The sequence below is a fragment of the Tachyglossus aculeatus genome, chromosome 1 (genome assembly GCF_015852505.1).
Source record: "Tachyglossus aculeatus isolate mTacAcu1 chromosome 1, mTacAcu1.pri, whole genome shotgun sequence".
Lineage (NCBI taxonomy): Eukaryota > Metazoa > Chordata > Mammalia > Monotremata > Tachyglossidae > Tachyglossus > Tachyglossus aculeatus.
In genome coordinates, this window is record NC_052066.1 from 43836330 (window position 1) to 43849419 (window position 13090).

At 44.1% G+C, this 13090-nt stretch overlaps 1 protein-coding gene across 2 annotated transcripts in view; it reads left to right on the forward strand.

Moving 5' to 3' along the window:
* The window catches only part of VEPH1 (ventricular zone expressed PH domain containing 1), a 238875-nt gene that overhangs the window by 51183 nt on the left and 174602 nt on the right, over nt 1-13090 (forward strand). For both annotated transcript variants that reach the window (XM_038746083.1, XM_038746084.1), the window contains exon 4: nt 12706-12880. In XM_038746083.1, the coding sequence (XP_038602011.1) occupies nt 12706-12880 (175 nt within the window). The remainder of the gene's footprint in view (nt 1-12705; nt 12881-13090) is intronic.

Here is a 13090-nt window from a genome sequence, read left to right on the forward strand (position 1 = left end):
CCTTCTAGACGGTGAGCCCACTGTTGGGTAGGGACTGTCTCTATATGTTGCCAAGTTGTACTTCCCAAGCGCTTAGTACAGTGCTCTGCACACAGTAAGGGCTCAATAAATATGATTGATTGATTGACTGATTCCCCACACATTTGTAGCAATTGGCAAAACGTAATGAGAACTCTGAAAATGAGCTACTCTTAAAAAGGTTTATTGACAAGGTAGAAGTAATGGAATTTTTAAAAAGCACACCATAAACATTCCTGAGATCAAAATTATTCAAAAAATAAATGTATTTGTGAGCATAATAATAATAATAATAATAAAAATAATAATGGAATTTGTTAAGCACTTACTATGTGCCAAGCACTGTTCTAAGCACTGGGGTAGATACAAGGTAATCAGGTTGTCTCACATGGGGCTCACAGTCTTAATCTCCATTTTACAGATGAGGTCACTGAGGCACAGAGAAGTTAAGTGACTAGCCCAAAGTCACACAGCAGACGTGGCAGAGGCAGGATTAGAATACATGACCTCTGACTACCAAACCCGCCCTTTTTCGACTAAGCCATGCTGCTTCCCATACCCATTGAGTTTTACAACTAATTTTGCCCCTTTTGAAAATGAGATCGAGTACCAGAGAAAAGGTTGGGTGCTATAAGTAAAATTGATTTGATATGTCTGTTGTATCTCCTCAATGCTTTATATCCTTTCTACCACAGCTTTTTGCACACAGTAATGCTCTTCTCTTACTGATATGCCTGTAGTTGCCTAGATACCTTTTCACATTGAAAGCCTTTGATAGTATTTCCTTCAGTGTCTATTATTGGATATAATCACTAATCATGTCATTTGAGCATTCCACATGCTGGTTTGCTGGGCAGTAAAGAGGAGGGAGAATGGGGATTGCAAATAAGTAAAACTGAAGCTAAAACTTTTGAAACTACATGTATTTTTCCTCAGCATACTTCCCTTGTCATTTAATCAATGACGATTTTTCAAAGAGCCAGAAATGATAACTTAGTGACCATAAGCAGTGTCTTGAATGCCTTATGATTTTGTTAATAATAATAATCATATCTCTGTGGCTTCCAAATTTTGCAGTCCTCCAGAATGCTCTTCTTTTGTGTCATCTGCCATATTTGAGGAAGGATTTCCAAGTATATTAAGATATGGTTGAAATTTTAGTCTAGTTTAGGTCCACATAAATTAAATTGATTTCCCCCGAGTCCCAAACATACACAGACACAGACACAGACACAGACACAGACACACACACACACACACACACACACACACACACACACACACACACACTCTCACTCACTGCCATGGGGAATTATAGCATTATCACAAATTTAGTTTCATTCTTCTAAACATAAAAATTCAACAATCCTAAATTATCCTTAAATCTGCTTATTCATTCTTTCAATCATATTTATTGAGCACTTACTGTGTGCAGAGCACTGTACTAATTGCTTGAACTCCTCCTCCTACCACGAATAATAATGTGGTGTTTGTTGAGCACTTTCTCTGTGCCAAGCACTGTACTAAGTGCAGGGGTAAATACAAAATAATCAGGCTCCACATAGTGCTCACAGCCTAAATAGAAGGGAAAACAGATATTGAATCCCTAATCTGCAGATGACGGAACTGAAACACCAAGAAGTGACTTATCCAAGGTCAAACAACGGACAGTGACAGAACTGTGATTAGAATCCAGGTCCTCTGACTGCTAGGCCCATGCTCTTTCTACTAAGCCACGCTGCTTCCTAAAAATTGTACAAATCCAGTCCTGTCCCCAATCAAACTTTTGTTATAATAGGTAGTCTCTGGTAAACATGACTTAGATTTTCTATATGAACTCCTCTTCCACGTTTCTCATATGGTATAGTGATCTAAAGATTACCACTTTCTCAATACATAGAAATCCGGGGCATTAGCATTCTGTCATATAGTTTGATGGCAGCTTTTAGAGTTATGTAAGATAATTTTATAATACCAAATGAGAAGACTTGATATTAAAAATGCAGTTATAGCCTCAGTCTTTTTGTCAGCATATGTGATAATATTTTCCTTGGTAGAATCCAAAGTGCATTCAACCTTTTAAAATCTGTGGCATTATTAATCCTTCTCAGTGTCAGGAAATCCAAATATTTGTAAGATTTATTCAGCTCCAAGGCTTCAACAGCAGAAACTCATCACCACTGGCGTTCAGACACTCAGTCAGCTCTCTCCCTCCTACTTACCCTTGCTCCTCCCCCATTACAACCCAAGCTACATGCTCTCTCAAATGTCAACCAACTCACTATGTCTCACTCTCATCTCTCAAGAGAAGCAGTGTTGCTCAGTGGATAGTGCCCAGGCCTTGTAGCAGATGACCTGGGTTTAATCTGCTCTGTGACCATGGGCAATTCATTTAACTGTCTGGGCTTCAGTTACTTCAGCTGTAGAATGAGGATTAAGACTGTGAGATTCATTCATTCGTTCATTCATTCATATTTATTGAGCACTTACTGTGTGCTGAGCACTGTACTAAGCACTTGGGAAGTTCAACAACATATAGAGGTGGTCCCTACCCAACAACAGGCTCACAGTCTAGAAAGGAATCCATGTGGAACATGGACTGTGTCCTCTCTGATTAGCTTATATCTACCCCAGCTCTTAGTACAGTGCCTGGCACATAATACGTACTTAACAAATACTATATAAAAAATTAACCTCTTACTCATAGCCTCTCTCTTGTTTGGAACTCATTCCCCATTGAAATCTGGAATACCACTACTCTTTTCATTTTCAAAGTCTTTCTACAGCCACATTGCCTCCAGGAAGCCTTCCCTGGCTAATCTTTCATCTCCCATGCTTCTTTCCTCCCTACTATTACTTTAGTACTTTTTCATCACTTGAATCCTAACCCCTTAAGCATTTAAGTACTCATCCCTCCACCACCCTGGCATAGATTTTAAGTATATAATTTTTAAAAATTTGCTTCCCCCTACCTAAAATTCATTTTAGCTTCATTGCCACCCTCTGGATTATAAGGTGCTTGAGGGCAGAGATAATGTCTAGCATCTCTATTGTACTGTATTCTCCCAATAATAATAATAATGATGGCATTTATTAAGCACTTACTATTTGCAAAGCACTGTTCTAAGCTCTGGGGAGGTTACAAAGTGATCAGGTTGTCCCATGGGGGCTTACAGTCTAAATCCACATTTTACGATGAGGTAACTGAGGCCCAGAGAAGTTAAGTGACTTGCCCAAAATCACACAGCTGACAATTGGCAGAGCCGGAAGTTGAACCCATGACCTCTGACTCCAAAGCCTATGCTCTTTCCACTGATCCGTGCTCTTCCTAAGTGTTTAGCACAGTGTTGGGTACATAGTAAGCACTATGTACATAGTAAGCACTCAATACCACTCAAGCACTCAATACCATTGATTGATTGTATCACCATTGATTGTAGAGAAGCAGCGTGGCTCAGTGGAAAGAGCCCGGGCTTTGGAGTCAGAGGTCATGGGTTCAAATCCCAGCTCCACCAACTGTCAGCTGTGTGACTTTGGGCCAGTCACTTAACTTCTCTGGGCCTCAGTTACCTCATCCGTAAAATGGGGATTCAGACTGTGAGCCCCCCGTGGGACAACCTGATCACCTTGTAACCTCCCCAGCGCTTAGAACAGTGCTTTGCATATAGTAAGCACTTAACAAATGCCATCATCATTATCACCTTTTCCCACCCACTTAGTTCAATGATTGTGACTTATAAAGAACCCTCCCGCCCCCCAGTAAATTATATTATTATTATTATTATTATTATATTATTTTGGTATTTGTTAAGCCCTTACTACATGTCAAGTGCAGTTCTAAGCCTGGGGCAAATACAAGTTAATCAGGTCAGGCACAGTTTCTGTCCCACAAGGGGCTCACAGTCTCAGAAGGAGGGCGAACAGGTATTTCATTCTCAGTTTAAAGTTAGGGAACTTTGCCCAAGCAACTTGACATAGGTCACACAGCAAGCAAGTGACAGAACTGGATTAGAACCAAGGTCCTGTGAATCCCAAGTCCGTGCTTGTTTCCCCTGACTATACTGCTTTCTACTCTTGAACGAAATTCCAACACTCCTTTTTTATTGGCATATTGCTTTTATTGTTTTTTTTCTTGTCATAAATTCTAGGAAAGTTTTTTGCTAACATTGGAAATCATTTTGATTTTTTTTCTTGGTTTTCATTATATGTGTTATCACTTTGAGTATGCAGTTGAGTTTTACATTTATATCATTCTTTCAATTAATTTAAGTTTGATTAATTCAATATAAGGCAAGTAACAATATAAGGGATTTTATTCAATCATTTACTTGATCAGTAGTGCTTTTTATAGTGTTAAACTCATCTTAGCTCTTTCCTCACTTTATTGATGCTTTTGTTGTAGTTTTCTCCAGTCTGGCTCACTCTTCAACTTCTGTCATCATTTATTTTTATGTTAAAGGGATTTTATAACTCATTTTTTTATGGCATTTATTCAGCACCTACTCTGTTCCAGGCACTATACTAAGCTTTGGGGTAGATATGTGATAATCAAGTTGAACACAGTCCCTGTCCTATTGGGCTCACAGTCTTAATCACCATTTTACAGATGAGGTAACTGAGGCGCAGAAATGTTAAGTGACTTGCCCAAGATCACACAGCAGACAAGTGGTGGAGCCAGGATTAGAACCCACATCCTCTGACTCCCAGTTCCATGCTCTTTCCACTGGACCACAGAGATTTCCATGCTGTAACAGCTGCACCTTAAACAGATTTTGGTTCATAAAAAGATCTGCTGTTTCTTAAGATAGAAACAACTTCGTTAATTCACATGATTTTGTAGGTGTCTACCTTTGGGATAATATGTTGTTTGATGTGTCAGGACTTTCAGATAGTCATTATGACTTGAAAATTGTGTTCTGCTATAGGGAACAATGGCAAAAGCTTTCATTCTTTCTTCCCTATTTTTATCGCTTCTTCCTTAATATGTGTTTCTTCATTGCTTAGAAATGTATATCTCCATCCACTGGTTAATCATCAAGATGGGCTTCACCTGTTTTTCTGTTGATGCTAATTATTCTATGATTAGTTAGTGATATTCATTTCAATCTCAGAAAGCAAGTTTCTTGTGAAAATGGTGTTGTCTCCTATCTCCTACATTCTGGTAAGCTAAATCTTAATAATTCAGGATATATCATGACAATGATACACCCATACTCATGTCTGTTGACCCTTTATAATAATAATTGCTATTGTGGTATTTGTTAAGCGCTTAGTATGTGCCAGTCACTTTACTAAGCACTGGGGTGGATACAAGTAAATTGGACACAGTCCTTGTCCCAGGCAGGGCTCACATTCTCCATTCCCATTTTACAGATAAGGTAACTGAGGCACAGAAAAGTGAAGTGACTTGCCCAAGGCCACCTAGCAGACAAATGGTGGAGCTGGGATTAAACCTTCCCAGACCCGTGCTCTAACCACGCTCGCATCTCCTCCTGCCTTCAGGACATCTGCATCTGGATGTCTGCCCACCATCTAAACCTCAACATGTCCAAGACTGTACTCCTTGTCTTCCCTCCCAAACCCTGCCCTCTCCCTGACTTTCCCATCACTGTTGACGGCACTACCATCCTTCCTGTCTCACAAGCCCGCAACCTTGGTGTCATCCTCGACTCCACTCTCTCATTCACCCCTCACATCCAATCCATCACCAAAGCCTGCCGGTCTCACCTCCGCAATATTGCCAAGATCCGTCCTTTCCTCTCCATCCAAACTGCTACCCTGCTCGTTCAAGCTCTCATCCTATCCCGTCTGGATTACCGCATCAGCCTCCTCTCCGATCTCCCATCCTCCTGTCTCTCCCCACTTCAATCCATACTTCACGCCGCTGCCCGGATCGTCTTTGTCCAGAAACGCTCTGGGCAGGTTACTCCCTTCCTCAAATATCTACAGTGGCTACCAATCAACCTACGCATCAGGCAAAAACTCCTCACCCTCGGCTTCAAGGCTGTCCATCACCTCGCCCCCTCCTACCTCACCTCCCTTCTCTCCTTCTACAGCCCAGCCCGCACCCTTCACTCCTCTGCCGCTAATCTCCTCACCATGCCTGGTTCTTGCCTGTCCCACCATCGACACCCAGCCCACGTCACCCCTCTGGCCTGGAATGCCCTCCCTCTGCCCATCTGCCAAGCTAGCTCTCTTCCTCCCTTCAAAACCCTACTGAGAGCTCACCTCCTCCAGGCGGCCTTCCCACACTGAGCCCCCTCCTTTGTCTCCCCCTCCTCCCCCTCCCCATCCCCTCCGCCTTACCTCCTTCCCCTCCCCATAGCACCTGTATATATGTATATGTGTTTGTATGTATTTATTACTCTATTTATTTATTTTACTTGTACATATTTATTCTATTTATTTTATTTTGTTAATATGTTTTGTACTCTCTCCCCCTTCTAGACTGTGAGCCCACTGTTGGGTAGGACCGTCTCTATATGTTGCCAACTTGTACTTCCCAAGCGCTTAGTAGTGTGCTCTGCACACAGTAAGCGCTCAATAAATACGATTGAATGAATGAATGAATGAATGAATGAATGCTGCCTCCAACGCACTGTCTTGCCTGTTCTGGCCTAGTCAAGACCCAGCTTCCTTAAAGCAAAATAATTTAAGCAGTTGCAACTTACTGATCTTGGATAGCAGGTATCCACCTTCCTCATATTCCTTCACCTTCCATTTTTCTTTTCCCGGATGTGGTGATTCCAAATTCCATTATGAGCATCCATGATGTTAGAGTTACAAGAGTCCTGCTAACCCCCTCTGCTACCTTACCTGACACTTGTAAGGAAATGAAATCCTTAAGGATGTAGAGTTGGCTTTCTGTGATGAAGTTATTACTTGTTCCCTGAGGAAAGGGAGAATGTGCTACCATAAACTGGATACAGCATTGTCCTGGGAGTCAGAAGTCGAAATACAAGCAAATCAGGTTGGACACAGTCTCTGTCCCATATGTGGCTCACATTCTCTATCCCTATTTTACAGAGGAGGTAATTGAGGCACAGAGAAATGAAGTGACTTGCCCAATCTTAAACAGCTTAACAAGTGGCAGAGCCAGGATTAGAACCCATGTCCTTCTGGCTCCCAGGCCTGGGTGATTAGGTTGTCCCATGGGGGGCTCACAGTCTTAATCCCCATTTTACAGATGAGGTAACTGAGGCCCAGAGAAGTTAAGCAGCGTGGCTCAGTGGAAAGAGCACGGGCTTTGGAGTCAGAGGTCATGGGTTCGAATCCCAGCTCTGCTACATGTCTGCTGTGTGACCTTGGGCAAGTCACTTAACTTCTCTGAGCCTCAGGTACCTCATCTGTAAAATGGAGATTGACTGTGAGCCCCACGTGGGACAACCTGATCATGTTATATCCCCCAGCGCTTAGAACAGTGCTTTGCACATAGTAAGTGCTTAACAAATGCCATCATTATTATTATTAAAAGTGATTTGCCCAAAGTCACACAGCTGACAATTGGCGGAGCTGGGATTTGAACCTATGACCTCTGACTCCAAAGCCCGTGCTCTTTCCACTGAGCCATGCTGCTTCTCAATAATAATGGTATTTGTTAAGTGCTTATTATGTGCCAAGCACTGTTCTAAGCACTGGGGTGGATACGGGGTAATCAGGTTGTCCCACGTGGGGCTCACACTTTTAATCCCCATTTTACAGATGAGGGAACTGAGGCACAGAGAAGTGACTTGCCCCAAGTCACACAACAGACAAGTGGAGGAGCCAGGATTAGAGCCCAGGTCCTCTGGCTCCCAAGCCCGGGCTCTTGCCACTAAGCCATGCTGCTTCATTCTCAATCTTCTTTGCTGGCTCCTCTTCTGCCTCCCACCCCCTAACTGTGGGGATCCCTCAAGGTTCAGTTTTGGGTCCCCTTCTATTCTCTATCTTCACCCACTCAGAGAATTAATTTCCTCACATGGTTTCAACTACCACCTCTATGGGGATGATACCCAAATCTACATCTCTCTCTCCCTCTCTGCAGTCTCACATTTCCTCCTGCCTTCAAGACATCTCTATGCGGATGTCTTCCTGTCACTTCAAACTGAACATGTTTAAAACAGAGCTTCATTTTCTCACCCATATCCTGTCCTCCCCCTGACTTTCCCATCACCGTTGATGGCATCATCATTCTTCCTGTCTCACAAGCCTTGGTGTTATCCTTGACTCCTCTCTCTAATTCAACATATATATTCAATCCGTCTCTAAATACCATCAGTTGACCTTCATAACAGTGCTAAAATAGAAACGCTCTGGGCATGACACCCACCTCCTCAAAAATCTCCAGTGGTTGCCTATCAACCTTCACATGAAGTAAAAACTCCTCACTATTGGCTTCAAAGCTCTCCATCACCTTGCCCCCTCCTACCTCACCTCCCTTCTCTCCTTCTACAGCTCCTCTGCCGCTAATCTCCTCATGGTGCCTCGTTCTTGCCTGCCCCGCTATCAACCCCTGGCCCACATCCTACCTCTGGCCTGGAATGCCCTCACTCTTCACATCCACCAAACTAGCCCTCTTCTCCCCTTCAAAGCCCTACTGAGAGCTAGCCTCATTCATTCATTCATTCACTCATTCATATTTATTGAGCGCTTACTGTGTGCAGAGCAGTGTACTAAGCGCTTGGGAAGTACAAGTTGGCAAAATATAGAGATGGTCCCTAGCCAACAACAGGCTCACAGCCTAGAAGGGGGAGACAGACAACGGAACAAAACATGTGGACAGGTGTCAAGTCATCAAAATAAATAGAAGTAAAGCTAGATGCACATCATTAACAAAACAAATAGAATAGTAAATATGTACAAGTAAAATAAATAGAGTAATAAATCTGTACAAACATTTGTACAGGTGCTGTGGGGAGGAGAAGGAGGTAGGGTGGGGGGATGGGGAGGAGGAGAGGAAAAAGGGGGCTCTGTCAGGGAAGGCTTCCTGGAGGAGGTGAGCTCTCAGTAGGGCTTTGAAGGGAGGAAGAGAGCTAACTCGGTGCATGGGTGGAGGGAGGGCATTCCAGGCCAGGGGGAGGAGGTGGGCCAGGGGTCAACGGTGGGACAGGCAAGAACGAGGCATAGTGAGGAGATTAGCGGCAGAGGAGCGGAGGGTGAGGGCTGGGCTGTAGAAGGAGAGAAGGGAGGTGAGGTAGGAGGGGGCGAGGTGATGGGGAGCCTTGAAGTCGAGAGTGAGGAGTTTTTGCTTGATGCGTAGGTTGACTGGAAGCCATTGGAGATTTTTGAGGAGGGGAGTAACATGCCCAGAGCGTTTCTGCACAGAGATGATCTGGGCAGCGGCGTGAAGTATGGATTGAAGTGGGGAGAGACAGGAGGATGGGAGATCAGAGAGGAGGCTGATGCAGTAATCAAGTCGGGATGAGAGATTGAACGAGTAGGGTAGTGGTTTGGATGGAGAGGAAAGGGCGGATCTTGGCGACGTTGCGGAGGTGAGAGTGGCAGTTTTTGTGACGGATTGGATGTGAGGGGTGAATGAGAGAGAAGAGTAGAGGATGACACCAAGGTTGCGGGCTTGTGAGACGGGAAGGATGGTAGTGCCATCAACAGTGATGGGAAAGTCAGGGAGCGGGCAGGGTTTGAGGGAAGATAAGGAGTTCAGTCTTGGACATATTGAGTTTGAGTTGGCAGGCAGACATCCAGATGGCGATGTCCTGAAGGCAGGAGGAGACCCGAACCTGAAGGGAGGGAGAGAGAGCAGGGGCAGAAATGTAGATTCGGGTGTCATCAGTGTAGAGATGATAGTTGAAGCCTTGGGAGTGAATGAGTTCACCAAGGGAGTGAATGTAGATAGAGAACAGAAGGGGACCAAGAACTGACCCCTGAGGAACCCCTACAGTAAGGGGATGGGAGGGGGAGGAGGAGCCCACAAAGGAGACTGAGAATGAACAGCCAGAGAGAAAAGAGAAGAACCAGGAGAGGATGGAGTTTGTGAAGCCAAGGTGGGATAGCGTGTTGAGGAGAAGGGGGTGGTCCACAGTTTCAAAGGCAGCTGAGAGGTCATTGAGTGCAAGGAATGTGTCTGTTTAGTGTTGTATTGTACTCTCCCAAGTGCTTAGTATAGTGATCTGCACACAGTAAGCGCCAAATAAATATGATTGAATGAATTGAATGAATCTGGCCTTCATTACTGTATCAGTCTCCTTGCTGACCTCCTTGCCTCCTGCCTATCCCCACTCCAGTTCATACTTCATTCTGCTGCCCAGATCATTTTACCGCACAAACTTTCAGGCTATTTCCCCTCTCCTCATGAACCCCCATTGGTTGCCCATCCACCTCCACATCAAACAGTAACTACTCACCATTACTCACCTACTACAAGCCAGACTGCACACTTTACTAACGCTAACCTTCTCACTGTACCTCTTTCTTGTCTATCTCCCCTCCCATCTCCCACCCATGTCCTACCTCTGGCCTAGAATACCCTCCCTCCTCATATTCAACAGGCAATTACTTCCCCTCTTTCAAAGCCTTATTGAAGGCACATTTCCTCCAAGAAGCCTTCCCTGAATAAGCCCTATTTTCCTCTTCTCCCACTCCCTTCTTCATTGCCCTGACTTGCTCCCTTCATTCATCCCCCCTCCCAGCCCCATAATACTTATGTACATATCTGTAATTTATTCATGTATATTAATGTGTGTCTTCCCCTTTAGACTATAAGCTCACTGTGAGCAAAGGAATGTGTCTGTTTATTATTATATTGTACTCTCTCAAGTGCTTAGTACAGTGCTCTCTGCACAGTGTAAATGCTCAATGAATATGACGGACTGTCTCTTTTCACTTATAATAATAATAATAATGGCATTATTAAGTGCTTGCTATGTGCAAAGCACTATTCTAAGCGCTGGGGAGGTTACAAGGTGATCAGGTTGTCCCACAGGGGGCTCACGGTCTTAATCCCCATTTTACAGATGAGGTAACTGAGGCACAGAGAAGTTAAGTGACTTGCCCAAAGTCACACAGCTGACAATTAGAAGAGCTGGAATTTGAACCCATGATCTCTGACTCCAAAGCCCGGGCTCTTTCCACTGAGCCACACTGCTTCTCTAGCCTGCTTCTCTAGCAGGCAGCCACTTGCCTGCTGAGTGAAATTGGTCAAGTCATTTAACCTCCCCAGACCTCTGTTTTCTCATCTATAAAATGGGGATAAAATATCGTTCTCACTCCTTCTTATACTGGAGCTCTATTTGGGACAAGACCTATCCCATCCACTTATCCAGCGTTAGCAGGGTACTTGGTCCATAGTAAGCATTTAAAAACTACCATCCATGTTATTGTAATAGAAAGAGCAGGGGTCTGGAGTCAGAGGTCATGTGTTCAAATCCCGGCTCCGCCAACTGTCAGCTGTGTGACTTTGGGCAATTCACTTAATTTCTCTGTGCCTCAGTTACCTCATCTGCAAAATGGGGATTAAAACTGTGAGCCCCCCATGGGACAACCTGATCACCTTCCCAGAGCTTAGAACAGTGCTTTGCACGTAGTAAGTGCTTAACAAATACCATCATCATCATTATTATTATTGTTATCTCTGTTTTACAGAAGCAACGTTAAAGTATACAACTGAGGTGAAACAGCAAGCAGGGCCATTTTATCCACTGGGCCAAAGGAGCAGTGACCCAGAATCCAAAGCACGTAGAAGGCTACGCCAGGCTATCAAAGGGTTGACCACCAGTTCTGACCCATCAGACTCCATCCACGAGGAGCAGCGTGGCTCAGTGGAAAGAGCCCAGGCTTTGGAGTCAGAGGTCAAGGGTTCAAATCCCGGCTCTGCCAATTGTCAGCTGTGTGACTTTGGGCAAGTCACTTAACTTCTCTGGGCCTCAGTTACCTCATCTGTAAAATGGGGATGAAGACTGTGAGCCCCCGGTGGGACAACCTGATCACCTTGTAACCTCCCCAGTGCTTAGAACAGTGCTTTGCACATAGTAAGCACTTAATAAATGTCATTATTATTATTATTATTATTATTATTATTATTATTATTACTATATCATTATTATTATTATTATCCCCCTACTCTGAGCCCTCCCACCCCAGCAGGCTGATCTAAAAGACACCCTGGACATGCCAGTGAGGGGAGGGCCCACAGGGAATGCAGAAAAGGGAGTGAATTTGGAGTCAGAGCCCTTCTAAGAGAAGCAGCGTGGCCCAGTGTGAAGAGTCCGAGCTTAGGAGTCAGAGGTCATGGGTTCTAGTCCCAGCTCCACCACTTGTCAGCTGTGTGACCTTGGGCAAGTCACTTAACTTCTCTGAGCCCCGGTTACCTCATCTGTAAAATGGGGATTAAGACTGCGAGCCCCATGTGGGACAACCTAATTACCTCGTATCTCCCCCAGTGCTTAGAAAAGTGCTTGGCACATGGTAAGCGCTTAACAGAAACCATCATTATTATTATTATTCTACTAAAAATTACACAAGGTGCATCAGAATCTTAAAATGGCCCTTTTGAGGAGATAAAAAAAGCTCTTACGAAAACTTTCTGGTCAACCTATTTGGTAACCTGCTGTTCTGTGTCCATTCTTCTTTCCACACAACCTCCCTTAAAGTATGATTTATAGGAGACTACCATTTTGAACACATTACTGGGAGGGAACTCTTGAGTTTTTCCTTTGGATGCTGATACTTTGGTGCTTATTTGTATTTTCCCAGAACTACAATCGGCCTCCCGTGATGGCATTAGCCATCCCAGTAGCAGTGAAATTCCTCCAGAGAGGTAACAAGGAGCTGTGCAGAAACATGTCAAGTTATCTATCTCTAGCTGCCATCACCAAAGCGGATCTATTGGCTGATCACACCGAGGCTATAGTAAACAGCATCCTCCAAGGTAGGCCCTGAAAACATGGAACTTTGTCATCTATTGGAGATTGTTAGATGAAAGATGTTTCTTTCTATAAATAAATAGGAACTGAGTAAACTTTCCAAGTATGGGTGGGCCTTAAGCATGGGCTTGGGAGTCAGAAGGTCATAGGTTCTAATCCTGGCTCTGCCACTTGTCTGTCACGTGACTTGGGCAAGTCATTTCACTTCTCTGTGC